This window comes from Erythrolamprus reginae, chromosome 7 (assembly GCF_031021105.1).
Source record: "Erythrolamprus reginae isolate rEryReg1 chromosome 7, rEryReg1.hap1, whole genome shotgun sequence".
In the NCBI taxonomy this organism is placed as follows: Eukaryota; Metazoa; Chordata; class Lepidosauria; order Squamata; family Dipsadidae; genus Erythrolamprus; species Erythrolamprus reginae.
Window position 1 is genome coordinate 44761074 of NC_091956.1, and position 16620 is coordinate 44777693.

General features: G+C 42.0%; 1 protein-coding gene across 3 annotated transcripts in view; it reads left to right on the plus strand.

The window, feature by feature from the left end:
* Positions 1-16620, plus strand: part of GALNT7 (polypeptide N-acetylgalactosaminyltransferase 7) — a 76349-nt gene that overhangs the window by 9847 nt on the left and 49882 nt on the right. For all 3 annotated transcript variants that reach the window (XM_070757449.1, XM_070757447.1, XM_070757448.1), the window contains exon 2: positions 14639-15102. In XM_070757449.1, the coding sequence (XP_070613550.1) occupies positions 14639-15102 (464 nt within the window). The remainder of the gene's footprint in view (positions 1-14638; positions 15103-16620) is intronic.

A 16620-nucleotide genomic window follows, 5' to 3' on the forward strand; every position in this document is an offset into this window, starting at 1 on the left:
AATACACAAAAGAATTCCCTTTGAACTGATTCAGACTAAAAGGGACAAGGAGGGAAGGATGTTATTTATTAAAGGAAAAATGAATAACAAGGTAATAACATTAGCAGTAATTTATGCCCCAAATGCAAATACAGTGGTACCTCGAGATACGAGTTTAATTCGTTCCTGACCTGGGCTCTTAAGTCGAGCAGCTCTTATCTCGAACGACTTTTCCCCATAGGAATTAATGTAAATAATTTTAATTGGTTCCAGCCCTCAAAAAACTCACAAAGTTAGTCTAAATTATGCAGAAAGACAAGTTTTTAATGAAGAAATGTACATGTACATATAAATGAATAATGAAGTTTCTTTCACTTAACTTGTAAACTTTCTTAAACTTTTAAATTTACACATGTTCAACTTCTCTGCCACCCAATCCTGTAGGACAGAGGTCCCCAACCCTTTTTGCACCAGGGACCGGCTTTAAGCGATCAAGAGAGGAATGGGATAAATGAATGGACGGAGGGTGGGAAGGAAGGAAGGAAAGAGGGAAGGGACAGGAACAGAGGAAGGAAGCAAGGAAACTTATGAAAGGGGAGAGTAAGAGAGGAATGAGTGAAGGGAGGGAGGGAGGGGAAGAAGGTGGGAAGGAGAAAGAAAAGAAGAAATAGAGGAAGGGAAGGTAAAAGAGAGAAAGAAAAAGAGCTAACTTCCGCGTTCAGCTTCAGGAGACAGCTGCGAAGCCGCGCGCATGTTTTAAAAGGTTGCAGCCGGCCTGGGGGGCTCGGGGGGGTGCTGGCAAGCCCCCCAGGCTGGTTGCAAGCACCCCCCCGAGCCCCCCAGGCCGGCTGCAACCTTTTAAAACGCGCGCCGCTTCGCAGCTGTCTCCTGAAGCCGAACGCGGAAGTTAGCGTTCGACTTCAGGAGACAGCTCCTTGGCGCTTGTATCTTGAATTTGGGCTTGTAAGTAGAACAAAAATATCTCTCCCCTCACAGCTCTTATCTCGAGTTGCTCTTAAGTAGAGCAGCTCTTATGTCGGGGTTCCACTGTACAAAGCAATTTATATTAAATACAAAGCGTAAATTGAATAACTTTGCAGAAGGCACAGTGATTCTGGCAGATGATTTTAATGTTGAATTGACAGCAGGGAAACATGAAAAAAATAATTTGCCTTTAAATAAATTAGGTATGATGGATCTTCATGCCGAAGCGACAAATAGAGCTACGTTTTATTCAGCTAGGCACAATAAGTTTAGCTGCATTGACTATATATTAATGAATAAAACTGGGAATACATATCTTAAAAGAGTTGAAACTGAAAGCATTTGGTTATCAGACCACGCCCCATTATTAGCAGTGATTGTATTTGATTCAAATAATAAACAAAAAATATGGAGATATAATCCTCTTGTGTCAGGAAGAGAAGAAGATAAATTGAAACTCCAAAAAGAATTGACTGAATATTTTAAAATAAATGATACGGGAAATATGAAGTAATCAATAATTTGGGATGCACATAAGGCCTTTAGGAGAGGGAATTGTATTAGTACTGAAATCTATATTTTAAAAAATGTGAGGTAGAAAGGAAAAAGTTAATTAAAGATATTGAGTTAACTCAAGAAAGATTGAAAATTATAAGAAATAGGGAGTGGAATAATTTATTAAAAATAAAAAAAGCAACTGAGACTTATGGATGAACAAATATGGAATAATATGAGATTGATTGCAAAGCAGAAAATTATGGGATGGGGGAATAAATCAATGAAACAAATGGCAAATTATTTAAAAAAAAGAAAAGAAAAATCTTGTATTGTTGCATTAAAGGACAAAAAAGGTGTAATAAAACGTAGTAATGATGAATTGCAAAAAATAATGAAAGAGTTTTATGAAAAGTTATATGAAAAAGATCAGGTCATTCTACAAAATATAGAGATTAAAGAGAAACTAACCGAAGAAGACAAACAAATATAAAATGGGATAATAACAAATGATGAAATTATTAGAGTTATTAATGGGTTGAAACCTGCCAAAGCTCCAGGCCCAGACGGACTTACGGGGAAATACTATAAGACTTTTGTGACTCAATTATTACCTTATTTGGAGAAATTATTTAATAACATACTTCAAACCTTCAATATTCCACAGTCATGGAAGACATCCGAGATCATTACTATCCCAAAACCAGATCGGGATTTGTTAGACTCGATCCTATCGCTCCATCAGTTTACTAAACCAGGATTATAAAATATTTATGAAAATTATAGCAAATAGGTTAGAGAGTATCTTACCAAAAATAATTGGTGAAGACCAATATGGATTTGTTAAAGGAAGGAAAATTCACGAACCAATTAGAAATGTTGTTAATGTGTTACACCATGCTACCACTACCAAAAAGAAATTATGCGTCTTAAAGTTAGATGTGTGTAAAGCATTTGATAAAGTTAATCATAATTGCCTGTTTCAACTTTGTAAGGAATTAAATATGGGAGAAAATTTCTGTCAAATTATAAAAGAAATCTATAAGGATAATACGGCCTATATTAGGGTAAATGGAAATAGAACAGAGAAAGTTAATATCCAAAATGGAACTAAGCAGGGATGCCCACTTTTCCCCATCTTGTTCACAATGGCAATTGAGGTTCTAGCAAACAAAATTAGAAATGATAAGGACTGGAAGGGTTACCGAATTGGAAAACTTGAAATTAAATCTTTTTGCAGACGATGCCATAATATTGTCTGAAACCCCCATTGAAATGATGGAAAAATTAATGGTTGTACTTCAGGAATTTAAAGACCAATCAGGTCTCTCAATTAATATTGAGAAATCAGAAATATTTTGTTTGAATATAGGTCCCAAAGAGCAAATCGAGATACGAAAAATCTCAGGATTGAAATTAGGATGTAAAAAAATGAAATATTTAGGAATTTGGTTAATCAAAAACCCAAACAAAATCGCTGAGGCAAATTACAATTTAATATGGAAAAAAATGCAAAAGCAAATTAAAAAGTGGAAATATAAAAGTTTGAGAAAAATGGCCAAAATAAGAGCTCTTAAAATGATGATTATTCCAAAAATGATGTATTTATTCCAAGTTTTACCAGGTACCTTCCCAGGAGTAAAACTAAGGGAATGGGACAATAAAATGAATTTTTGGATTGAAGGAAATAAAAAACCTAGAACAAGGAAACGATGGCTGATTGCTAGAGAAAAAGATGGAGGATGGGGGTGCCCAAATTTAGAATTATATAGAGAAGCATTTCAAATAGAAAGATTAATGGAATTACAATTATTGACAGAAAAGAAGTGGGTGAAACTTGAAAGGGAGATTAATAATATTAAAAATAAAGAGATTTTATTTAAAAAATGGAGTAAAATAGAAATCAATAGATTAGCCGATCCTTTGAAAGCAGCTCTAGATATTTGGTCAAAATGGCAAGGGAAATTAGTAAATAGGAATTCAAAATTATCAATGTTGCATGTTTTGAATATAAATAATGATGTTAATCTAGGTAGAGTTATAAAGGAATTAAATGATAAAGGCATAATGAGAATAGAACAATTATATGAGACAGATGGAAGAGTTAATAGAACTCGCTTCGAATGGTGGTTGGGCCAACAAAAATGGTTGCAGATTAATGCAATATGCAAATATTTGAATAAAAGTGAGATTAAAGAAGTATTTTTGAGAGAAGAAAACTGTCTAGAGAAAATATTGAAAGAAAAGATTAATGATTCAAAAGGACAGACTAGTAAGATTTATAGCATGTTACTACAAGTGGAAGAGGAAGTGATTAAAGGCCTAACAAGATACTGGCAAAATGAATTACGGATTAATGAAAACGAGATGGAAGAAGTAATAGAAAATATATATAAGATAAAGAACACAAGAATTAGAGAGATGAGAAGGAAAATCTTACATAAATGGTACTTTACGCCAGTAAAACTAGCACACTTCCAAAGGAAAGGAAAAGGAAATTGCTGGCATGGTTGCCAAATAAAAGGAGTTTTTATGCATATGCTCTGGGAATGCGTTGAAGTTCAAAAATTTTGGAAGGAAGTACAGAATGAAATTAACAATATGCTAAACATTAATTGGATAATCATGAAAGAATTAGCAACACTAGTTAAATATGGGGAATTACGAGAATTTAAAGAAATCAAAACAGCAGCTTTGGAAAGCGCTCAAGCAGTAGTGGTATTAGGGTGGAAGGATAGCAATAAATGGACAATCCAGAATTGGTACTGGTACATGGTGGACCACATCCACTTCGAAATTATGGAAATAAGATTAAATAACTTTGATGAAAATAAATTGGAGAAGCTGATGGCACAATGGAAGAAGGTGAAAAATTATATCTTAAGTAGAATTTATGACGACAATGTGAAAAATAAATTCCAATCACTTTTTGTATGTAAAGAAATGTAAACTGGAGCTAAGGAAGAAATTGAAACTTATTGCAAATAATTTAACCCCCTAAATGGTGGTGGGGTTTATTGGTGTTGGGCACTTTTTCTTTAAGTAATTTTTATTTTTGTTTGTTGTAATAAAAATTTAATAAATATATATACTGAATTTAAGCTGAATTTGAAAATTAAGGGAGACTAGGATAGATCTATTTCGGCCTTATTTTGGCCTCATCAGCTAGCCATACCCACTGGGACTTGAACCTGCAACCTTTGCCTTGTAAGGCAGAGAATTATCCTCTAGGCTACAGTATCCAATCCCTTCAGCTCTGTACCAGGGAAGGGTTACATTTTGTGTCGAATCACCCTGGTATATTGAAGGAACATCACAGCTCCTTTTTTGCCTCTCGGCCCAACCCAGGGCCATTTCCAAGGCAGTTAATTTTATTGATAGCCGACAATTCTATCTGTATGTGTCACATGTTTAAGCTGAATTTGAAAATTATATATATATATATATATATATATGTGTGTGTGTGTGTGAATGATGAGGCAGCAGCCATCTTGATCACCGGAACATAGAAACGTTAATAAAACCACTTAGCTTTCGTTAGCGTGCTGCTAACTTCGTCAGAGTATTAAAATGCCATGGGAGACAATCACCTTTATAAAGCATTATTCAGTCTGCTCATTGCCCGCGTCATAGGGCCACACCCTTCCCTCCCCTCTGCGGCAAGCCTAATTGTGGGCTTGCTCATGCTGGCTAAAGGGGGATCTACCGCTTTTACTCGTGTCTGTTGCCTCTTTCCCTCCCCAAGGGAGGAGGTGGAGTTATGAGGCAATACTTCGGAGGTGTTCGGTATTACTTTTTCCCCCCCATTATCGTTGTTACTTTCTATAGTGGTACATGTCTGCTCTTGCAATTTTTTTGCCCATGCCCTCGTCTTAGGTCTGCACTGTTCTAATCCCCCCTTGTCCCCTGTGTTGGAACTGCATTGTGCCCCTCCCCCTCTACCTCCATGTTGCTCCAGTATGTTCCCTTGCTTCCCGTTGGGGGTTGCTCTACCCTCATTTAGCTGGTTTCTATGCCCGGCCTGGGGAATTCTGTTAGGGGCTTTATCCAATCCTAATGACCTATCCCCTTTAAGTCGTTGCTGGTGCCTTAAAGCCTGGTATGCCGATGGCATATCAATATGTCTATTTAAAGAATTTTCATTAGAGAACCAGGCTTCTTTTAGGAGGCGACCTCCCTTGGTTTCATCTCGCGCCAGAATCTCAGTTCCCTGGAAATCGAAGCCATGATCCTGCTCCATGATCCAGACACGAGTAAAAGCGGTAGGTCGAGCAGCTCTTATCTCGAACGACTTTTCCCCATAGGAATTAATGTAAATAATTTTAATTGGTTCCAGCCCTCAAAAAACTCACAAAGTTAGTCTAAATTATGCAGAAAGACATGTTTTTAATGAAGAAATGTACATGTACATATAAATGAATAATGAAGTTTCTTTCACTTAACTTGTAAACTTTCTTAAACTTTTAAATTTACATATGTTCAACTTCTCTGCCACCCAATCCTGTAGGACAGAGGTCCCCAACCCTTTTTGCACCAGGGACCGGCTTTAAGCGATCAAGAGAGGAATGGGTGAATGAATGGACGGAGGGTGGGAAGGAAGGAAAGAGGGAAGGGACAGGAACAGAGGAAGGAAGCAAGGAAACTTATGAAAGGGGAGAGTAAGAGAGGAATGAGTGAAGGGAGGGAGGGAGGGAAGAAGGTGGGAAGGAGAAAGAAAAGAAGAAATAGAGGAAGGGAAGGTAAAAGAGAGAAAGAAAAAGAGCAAGAAAGAAAGAAAGAAAGAAAGAAAGAAAGAAAGAAAGAAAGAAAGAAAGGGGGAAGGGACAGGAACAGAGGAAGGAAGCAAGGAAACTTATGAAAGGGGAGAGTAAGAGAGGAATGAGTGAAGGGAGGGAGGGAGGGAAGAAGGTGGGAAGGAGAAAGAAAAGAAGAAATAGAGGAAGGGAAGGTAAAAGAAAGAAAGAAAAAGAGCAAGAAAGAAAGCTGCAAGCACCCCCCCGAGCCCCCCAGGCCGGCTGCAACCTTTTAAAACACGCGCACCGCTTCGCAGCTGTCTCCTGAAGCCGAACGCGGAAGTTAGCGTTTGGCTTCAGTAGACAGCTCCTTGGCGCTTGTATCTCGAATTTGGGCTTGTAAGTAGAACAAAAATATCTCTCCCCTCCCAGCTCTTATCTCGAGTTGCTCTTAAGTAGAGCAGCTCTTATGGTGGAGTGGCAGACACTGAGGCCTACTACTAGGATTAGCCTAGGCCTCTCGCCTTTTTGTTCTGTTTTTTTAAAAATTTATTTTTATTAAATTTTTATTACAACAAACAAACAAACAAAAAAATCTTAAAGAAAAAGTGCCCAACACCAATAAACCCCACCACCATTTAGGGGGTTAAATTATTTACAATAAATTTCAATTTCTTCCTTGGCTCCGGTTTACATTTCTTTACATACAAAAAATGATTGGAATTTATTTTTCACAGTGTCGTCATAAATTCTACTTAAAATATAATTTTTCACCTTATTCCATCGTGCCATCAGCCTTTTTGTTCTGGGTGGCCATTTTAATCTGTCTGGGCCTATATCCGATATGGCCTCCCCTTCTGGAATGAACCAGGATCCTGGAGCCTCTACCTTTACATGAAGGTGACTCTCAATCACTGGGGCCCAGTAATGTTGGCTACTCCTTTGCCCACTCTAGGAAACGGGCCCTCAAAGCAAAGGAGTCCTGGTGCGACAAGGCCTCTAAAGCGGCTTTGACTAAGGATGCTTCCTCTTGCCCATTTGATCAGGTGGATATCACACTAATGGAATCGCATAATTTAGTATTGGCAGATTCTGACATTTGGGGATCCTCTTAACAATCCTCATCTGTCAATCCTACCTTGCCCCCCCCTTCCTCCTCTTCTCCTCCTCCTCCTCTGCCTTTTATCCTTCCTCATGGTTACCCTCAGGCAACTACCTTTTCTGCCATGGCTCCTTCAATGCTCCTGGTTACTCAGGACCTTCAGGACCCTACGAATATCCAGGCCATAATTTCTGCAGCGGTTTCTCAAAGCGTCTCTCAATGCATGTGGTTTATCGGAGATTCCCAACTCCCTGCATCCACTCCAGCGGGACAACCTATCCTTTCAGGGATTTCACCTCTTCAGGTTCAAACTCAGGTTGGCCAGACCATGACTCAGGTGGCCTATCCGGCTGAGTTTCGTAATCCCGCAGAGGAGGATGCTAGGGGTCCAGATTTGGAGCTATCGGATGATGAGGGTATTCCACCAGAACCTCCAACCACAGTGGGTTTATTCCACCCCGCTTTGTTTTGCTCTTTGTTGTTTAAGGCCAGGAATGCAGCAAATATTGCGAACGCAGTTCCTCCCTCCTCTGTTGGGTCAGACATCAACCCTCTGTTTTCCTTAAATACACCAGAGGGGCCATGCCCTCGGCAATGATAATTTTTTTTTTAATGTTGGGCCAGAATTAAATTCTTGCCTCCAGACACCCCCAGTGGATGCTCCTATCACCGCCCTTCTGTCTCCCACGAACCTCCTGGGCGTGGCTGCAGAGCTCTTGAGGCTTGGAGATAAGAGGGCCGAACCAACTCTTATTAAAAACCACCAGACAGGCACCTGGCGGTAAGAGCGGCCACTTCAGCTTCTTTCTTTGCGAGAGCCAATTTAACCTGGTTGCGAGATTTGCAGGACAGAATCCCACCTGAGGACACCAGGTCACACCAAGACATTGCCAAAATGTTGGTGGCGGCTCGCCTTACCGCAGATGATTCGCTCCAAGCAGCCAGATTCATCTCACGTACGATGGCAACTTCCATTGTGGCTCGCAGGCTGCTCTGGCTACACGCCTAGCAAGCGGACGCCAAGCACAATTGGAAGCTCGCCACATCTTCCTTTGATGGACAGCATCTTTTTGGACCAGCTTTGGACCCCCTTCTCACAGAAGACAAAGATAAACATAAGATTCTGCTGCACGCGAATCGCAGAGGTAGCTTTAAATCTACCCCAAACTCAAAAAGATCCTTTCGCTCCCCTGCCCAACCTGCCACTTCTGCTAGGCAGTATTACTCCTATGGGCAACATAACTTCTATGGAGACGGCAGCGATCCTTCCAGAACCAGCAATTTCATGGCAGAGGTTCTAAGTGGCCCTTTCGAGGCGGAGGAGGTCATTCTTTCCTCTGCACCAAGTGAGTCTTCATCGGACCTGGATCCTCCCATGGGTGGTCGCCTATATCTGTTTGCGGACCAATGGGAGGAAACCACATCTGGCGCGTAGGTCAGGGAGACGGTAAAATTTGGCCTCTCCACCCCTCCGCAATTCTTTATTCGGTGTCCTGTGTCTAACAACTTGGCGAAAAAGTGCCTTATGAATGAGGCCATTAATCATCTCCTTAGCATTAACGCCATTCAGCAGGTGCCGATTCCTGAAGCTGGATCAGGGTTTTATTCCATCCCCAAGGCTTCGGGGTGAGGTGGGGGTGGAGAGCCATTGTGGACTTCAAGAGATTGAACCATCATATTCAATACCGGCGGTTCAAGATGCACTCAGTTCAGTCCATCTTGGCGTGCACACGAAAGGGCGACCTCCTATCCTCAGTTGACCTTACGGAGGCTTATCTCCATATCCCTATTCACCCCGATTTTCAACAGTTTCTTAGATTTTGTTATGGGGGAGCTCATTACCAATACCGGGTTCTTCCCTTTGGCCTTTCCTCAGCCCCCAGGGTTTTCACTAAGGTCTTAGCAGCGTTGGCAGGCTACCTAAGGATACTCCCCATGCGTATTCATTGTTACCTTGATGACATCTTGTTGCTGGCTTCCTCCAGGACTCAAGCCCTGCACGATATTCAGGTAACCTTAACAGCGCTAGCTAACCATGGATTTTCTATCAACGAGGACAAGAGTCACTTTGTCCCTACGTCTTCCATTGTCCACCTGGGGGCCATTATCGATTCCCTAGAGTGTAGGGTGTTCCTTTCCCAGGAGCAACAGGCTAGCATTGTGAATCTAAATTCTACCATTCTGCGTCAGCGCAGGGTTCCACTACGCCTGCTTTCTACACTTCTGGGAAAATTCATTTCAGTCATCAATATTGTTCCTTGGGCACGCCTACACTCTAGGGACTTGCAATGGTTCCTTCTTCCCTTCCAAAAGCAAGGTAGGGGTTCTTCTCCCTTAAGGGTTTTTCTTCCCCAGAAGGTCCGCGACTCACTTCTATGGTGGTCTCCAGAAAATTTGAGCCAGGGCTCCTGCTTCCTTCAGCCATTCCGTCTGGTGCTGACCACGGATGCCAGTCTTTCGGGATGTGGTGCCCACATTCGCTCTTCGGTGACACAGGGTCTTTGGTCAGAACAGGAGTCCTCTCTGCCCATCAACATCCTGGAGTTGCATGCAGTTTACCTAGCCCTCCAACAACTGAGCCAGCTAATGGTGTGGAAACATATTCTGGTCCTCACCGACAATACCACAGCCAAGGCTCATATCAACAGGCAGGGGTGCACTCAGTCCTCTGCTCTCATGGAGGAGGCTAGGGTACTTTGCACTTGGGCCAAGAACCATCTGCACTCTATCAAGGAGGACTACATCGCAGGGGAGGACAACACTACAGCGGACTGGCTCAGCTGCTCCACAATAGATCAGATGGAGTGGAGTCTGCATCCCAGCATCTTCCAGCAAATTTGTGCCTGGCCTCGGGTGGACATTTTCACTACCAGTTCTTCACCAGGTTCCACTGTCAGGGGGCAGAGGGCACGGATGCCCTCTGTTCCCCATCGCCGGAGGGGTTTCTCTACGCCTTCCCTCCCCTTGTGTTAATCCCCAGGGTCATTCACAAACTGTTGGAAGAGGGGGCGGATCTGCTCCTCTTCCAACAGCTGCTCCTGGTGGCTCCATACTGCTCCTGGTGGCTCCATACTGGCCACGCAGGGCCTGGTTTGCAGACCTTGTGACCTTATCTGTATCCCCTCCTTGGCGTCTTCCAGTGTTAACCAACACTTTGAAGCAGGGGTAAATATGCCATCCAGACCCCCACTGGAAGAAACTGACCACCTGGCACTTGAGCGGCTCACATTAGTTAACTGCCAAGTTCCCACTGGAGCGATGGACCTCATCATCAACAGCAGACGGTCATCCACGTAATGGATCTACGCCTCCACTTGACATATCTTCTGCAAGTGGTGCAAGGGAGCACAATGCTCTCCAACAGACCTAACGGTAGGACAGATGCTAGGGTTCCTGAGTGACGGCTTCGCCAAGGGGCTGGCTCCTAATACCCTCAAATGCCAGGTATCAGCTTTATCATCAGTCTTGCCTGTGCAGATTTGTCTCCATTGTCTCAACATCCACTGATCAAAAGACTGTTGAGGGGTGCCTCCATACGTAGCCCCCCCAATTGCTCATCGTTTCCCTACGTGGAACTTGACCAAGGTGCTGGACTCTCTGACAAAACCTCCATATGAGCCAATCCGGGACTCTTCCACTCGTCACCTTACTCAGAAAGTGGCTTTTCTTGTGGCCATCACCTTGGCCAGAAGAATTTCCGAATTGGCTGCCCTGCCTATTCGCAAGGACCTTTGTCTCTTTTTATCTGACAAGGTCGTCCTTCATTTGGATCCTTCCTTTCTCCCTAAAATAAACTCATTGTTCCACAGATCCCAGGAACTCTCCCTTCCTTCATTTTGCTCCAGGCCTGTACATCCTCTGGAGCGAAAGTGGCACACTTTGGATGTCAGGTGAGCCTTACGCATCTATTTAAAGCTCACAGCAGAATGGAGGAAATCCGAGGCTCTTTTCATCTCGTATCTCCCTACCTCTATGGGGAGGAAAGTAAATTCTAATAACATTGGCAGATGGATAAGGGTGTCATAGCTAAAGCTTAATATATGTCTGCAGCTCCTCGTCCTAAGGGTATTACGGCCCACTCTACCAGGAGCGCAGCTGTCTCCACCACCTGATCTAAGCAGGCTTCCCTAGAAGAGGTTTGTAGAGCAGCCACCTGTTCAGCGCCTACCACTTTCATCAGGCACTATAAGATAGACACTTTTGCATCTTCTGATGCAGCCTTCGGTAGAAGGGTTCTCCAGCAGATAATTCCTGCATCTGCACCAGATTCCTAGGGTTACCCTCCCGAGGGACTCAGGCTTTGGCAGGTCCCACTGACTGTGGACTACTCCAATGATTGGAGAATAAACCATTGAACTTCCTTACCTGAACGGTTATTCTCAATCGATTGAGTAGTCCAAAGTCAGCCCCCTCCCCGTAATCTTCCTAGGAAGGTTGTACAATTTCTGTCTTCTGACCTTGTCTTCTCACCAACACTCCGCAGCCTGCATTGGTCGCCGATCAGTTTCCGGTCACAATTCAAAGTGTTGGTTATGACCTATAAAGCCCTTCATGGCACCGGACCAGATTACCTCAGGGACCGCCTTCTGCTGCATGAATCCCAACGACAAGTTAGGTCCCACAGAGTGGATCTTCTCCGGGTCCCGTCAACTAAGCAATGTCGCCTGGCAGGACCCAGGGGAAGAGCCTTCTCTGTGGTGGCCCCAGCCCTCTGGAACCAACTCCCCCCAGAGATTAGAACGGCCCCCACCCTCCTTGCCTTTCGTAAACAACTTAAAACCCACCTCTGCCACCAGGCATGGGGGAATTGAGATCCTCTTTCCCCCTAGGCCTTTACAATTCTATGCATGGTATGTATGTATGTATGTATGTTTGGTTTTTATATTAATTGATTTTTAATCATCAATACCAAATTACTATTGTACACTGTTTTATTGTCGCTGTTAGCCGCCCCGAGTCTCTGGAGAGGGGCGGCATACAAATCCAATAAATAAATAAATAAATAAATAAAGCAAATCTATACCTATTCTGGTGTCCTACTCTACGTATCTCGACTGTATGTTATTTCTGTCAGTCTTGTATATTTGTTGACCACACTTAGCCCAAGCTTCGAACTTCGAAAGAAAGTGGGAAGACTGACAGAACTTGGGCTTTTATAACATGGGCTCAGTCCTGATTGGTTGACAGACAGAGGTCAACCCACTGACTGTGGACTACTCAATCGATTGAGAATAACCATTCAGGTAAGGAAGTTCAACAGTTTATTTTCTTATAAAAAGAGGAGCTCCTTCAAACAGCTCTACTCTCCATGTCCTCTCTTGCTACACTATATGGAATAGGGACTTTCGCCATCTAGTATCTGTTGACATACTTTTCTTCTCATCTTCCAAATTCACTCCAAGCTTCTGTTTTGATATCATGTCCGGAAATTCTTATGTAAATCAAACAACTCTCTAGGATTTGTATCCAAGAAAAACAGCTTGGGAGCTATTTTGTTCGGGGGTGGGGTGGGGCTTATTACTTCCACATTTCAGAGTTCAAGAAAGCTCCTGAAAGCCTCCCTTAAGATTGGTGGGAAATTCTGAAGTGACTGAATTCTGCCTGGAGGGTAGCTACATTAACAATTCAGGCACAATGGGCACCCACAAGCATTTGTTACACAATGTCTGTGCAACACGTGGAGCGACAGAAAGAAACAAGGTATAAAACCAACTACATGGCACATCCTGCCATACATCAAAAACATTTCAGAAACTAGAAAATAGCTTCTGAGATCTGCAAGTAGGCATCACATATCACCCAGAAGCTACCACATGAGGACCAATTATGCATTGCAAAGATTGCTTGAACGTCACAGATGCTTCCAATGTAATATACAGGATCATTTGCATGGACTACAGATTGCAAAACACAAGCAAGCAGTCAGGCAAGGGGATCTGAACTCATTAGTAGCCTCACATTGCAGTGAACAAGGACAAACATTCAATTTTATAGCTACCAAAATTGTTGGATGAGCAGGCACAAAAACAGTGAGGGAAGTAATTGAAGCCTGGGAAAGGAATCCCTTGTCAGTCAACAGGAGTGTTGATTTACCACCAATTTATCAATGCTTAGAGAGTGAGACCTTGGCAGCACAAGGAAATGGCAATTAATGACTTAATAGCTGACCATCAACATCCCAATCAACTACTAAAAAACAAGTATCTGTGACCTCCAAGCAATCACACAACTAGGCACCGTACAACAGAATATTGCCGTATTATTCAGAGTATAAGATGCACCTTAGTTTTTGGGGAGGAAAATAGGGAAAAGAATCTGCTTACCAGATTCTGTCTGGCTAGCATCCTTAGTCTGGTCAGTCTCATCACATTATTTTATCCCCTGGTTAGGGCTTTAAAAAAAATCTTATTTGAAGAGAGTAACAATGAAAGAGCTTGCAAGCTAGTAAGAGCTGGCAACTTTGTTAGAACCTAGCTAGTGCTGGAAAGAAAAATTCTGAGCAAATAGTGCAATGAAAAATAACTGCAAAGACTTAGGGCTTGGAAAATATTCTTCACACAGAATAACAATGGAAGACCTTTCAAGCTGGTAAGAGTTGGAACATTGTTAGCACCTGGTTAGGGCTGGAAAGAAACATTTGGAGCAAATTAAGAGCAATGAAAAAAATCTGCAAAGACTTAGAGCTTGGAAAACATTCTTAGCAGAGAGTAACAATGAAAGATCTTGCAAGCTGGGATCATTGTTAGCACCTGGTTAGGGCTGGAAAGAAACTTGCTTGGAGCAAGTTAGAGTAAGGAAAAAAACTCTGCAAAGACTTAGAGCTTGGAAAACATTCTTTGCAGACAGTAACAATGGGAAGATTGTAAGCACCTAGTCAGGGCTGGGGGGGGGGGGGAAAGCTTCGAAAAAGCTGCATTCAGAATATAAGACGCACCTGAATTTTCAACTTCTTTTAGGGAGGAAAAAGGTGTGTCTTACACTCCGAAAAATATGGTATACAGAATAGCCCACAAAGAGAATAGCCCAAAGCACAGAGAGGAATTCTCCAAACATTGGGTCCAGCAAAAATCCAAAAGCTTGGAAGAAGAAAACCTCTGATCCCAGTGACCAACCCAGACTGGTTCCTTCAACATTATCCTAGAATATTTATATTTGCCTTCATTTGTGATCTAAAACATGACTGTGAGAAAGTAATTTCTGTAATTATTAGCCTGTAATATAGATCAATCTTATCAATTTGTATGATACTCATATTGATAAACTGACAGTGAAAATAACGTGGAAAAATGAAATTGAAGTTGCTGTGTAACTAATTCACTTTGTTTTATATTTATTGTTTGTGTAGGACTACAAAGAAGCCATCAATCTAATGCCAAACAATAGAGATAATGGTCCAATTCCTGGAAACAACAAATTTAAACCAGTGTTACCCTGGCCTCATGTTGAAGGTGTGGAAGTAGACTTGGAATCAATTCGACGAAGGAATAAGGCCAAAAACGAGAGATTTCCTCATGCTGGTGAAAAGAATGATCAGCAAAATATTATGCAGAGACAGTATCTTACATTTAAGCCACAGGCAAATATCTACCATGATCCTGTTTTGCGACCTGGAATTCTTGGTAATTTTGAACTCAAAGAACCTGAATCCCATGGAGTAGTAGGTGGTCCTGGTGAGGAAGCCAAGCCATATGTTTTAGGACCCGAATATAAAGAATCTGTTCAAGCCAGCATTAAAGAATTTGGGTTCAACATGGTAGCAAGTGATATGATCTCATTAGATCGGAGCATTAATGATTTACGCCAAGAAGAGTAAGTTGTTCTGCCTCTATTTTATACTTATTCAAAAGTGATATAATTTCAGTAAAAGTGATGACACCATTCTTATATTGTGTTTACTGTGATAAACATGTAATTAACAGTTTTTGCAAGGCATCTGCCCACCCCAAAGAAAAAGATAGAGAACTAAATATTTCCTACCACCTCTACTATTAATGATGATTTATTAAACTACCTACATCACCTGAATCTTAATAAGTGGCAATTTCACAACCATTAAAGAAATGAATGAAAATCTAAAAGATGGCAAGCAGAGTTGAACAGAAGAAATAAAGTGAGGGGCTCACTTTTCCTCGTCAAAAGTCTATTGAAGAGTCTTTTCATGACTGTTTTAAACAATAGAAGTGGGGACCATTTAGATCTTAAATAATATAGCACATAAATTTAATAAAATAAGAGAAATAGAAAGTAATTATACAAAAGAAATAAATATGTCTTTAGAATACTCACATCAAACTAAAATAGACTTATGTGAAGGAATTCAGAAACTTAGCATATGCAGTAATAAAATGATAAAAGTGTGCTGTTAAATAGAACCTTTAGTTCAAGACCTGAAATTGATTGGAAGATGTATCACTTGAAAAGACTTAAAACTCAACTATTTTCTCAAACTATATATTTTTATACAAAACATTCTTTTTAAGTAAGCACAGGACTATATAATGACAACATTCCATGCAAAGCCTATACAACTATCTGTTTTGAATGACTTTGAATTGTTTGTTTGTTTATGTTTATTTAGATTTGTATGCCGCCCCTCTCCGCAGACTCGGGGCGGCTCACAACAAAGTGAAAAACAATTTACAACAAATCTAAATTTCTACTAAAAACATTTTTTAAAAAACCCCATTTTCTAAACACACACACACACACACATACCATTTATAAATTGTATATGCCCGGGGGAGATGTCTTAGTTCCCCCATGCCTAATGACACAGGTGGGTCTTAAGGAGCTTACGAAAGGCAAGGAGAGTAGGGGCAGTTCTAATCTCCGGGGGGAGTTGGTTCCAGAGGGCCGGGGCCGCCACAGAGAAGGCTCTTCCCCTAGGGCCCGCCAACTCTGTGGGACCTAATTGGTCGCTGGGATTCGTGCGGCAGCAGGCGGTCTCGGAGATATTCTGGTCCAGTGCCATGAAGGGCTTTAAAGGTCATAACCAACACTTTGAATTGTGACCGGAAGTTGATCGGCAACCAATGCAGACTGTGGAGTGTTGGTGAAACATGGGCATACCTAGGTAGGCCCATGACTGCTCTCGCAGCTGCATTCTGCACGGTCTGAAGCTTCCGAACACTTTTCAAAGGTAGCCCCATGTAGAGAGCATTACAGTAGTCGAACCTCGAGGTGATGAGGGCATGAGTGACTGTGAGCAGTGAGTCCCGGTCCAGATAGGGCCGCAACTGGTGCACCAGGCAAACCTGGGCAAACGCCCCCCTCGCCACAGCTGAAAGATGGTTCTCTAATGTGAGCTGTGGATCGAGGAAGACGCCC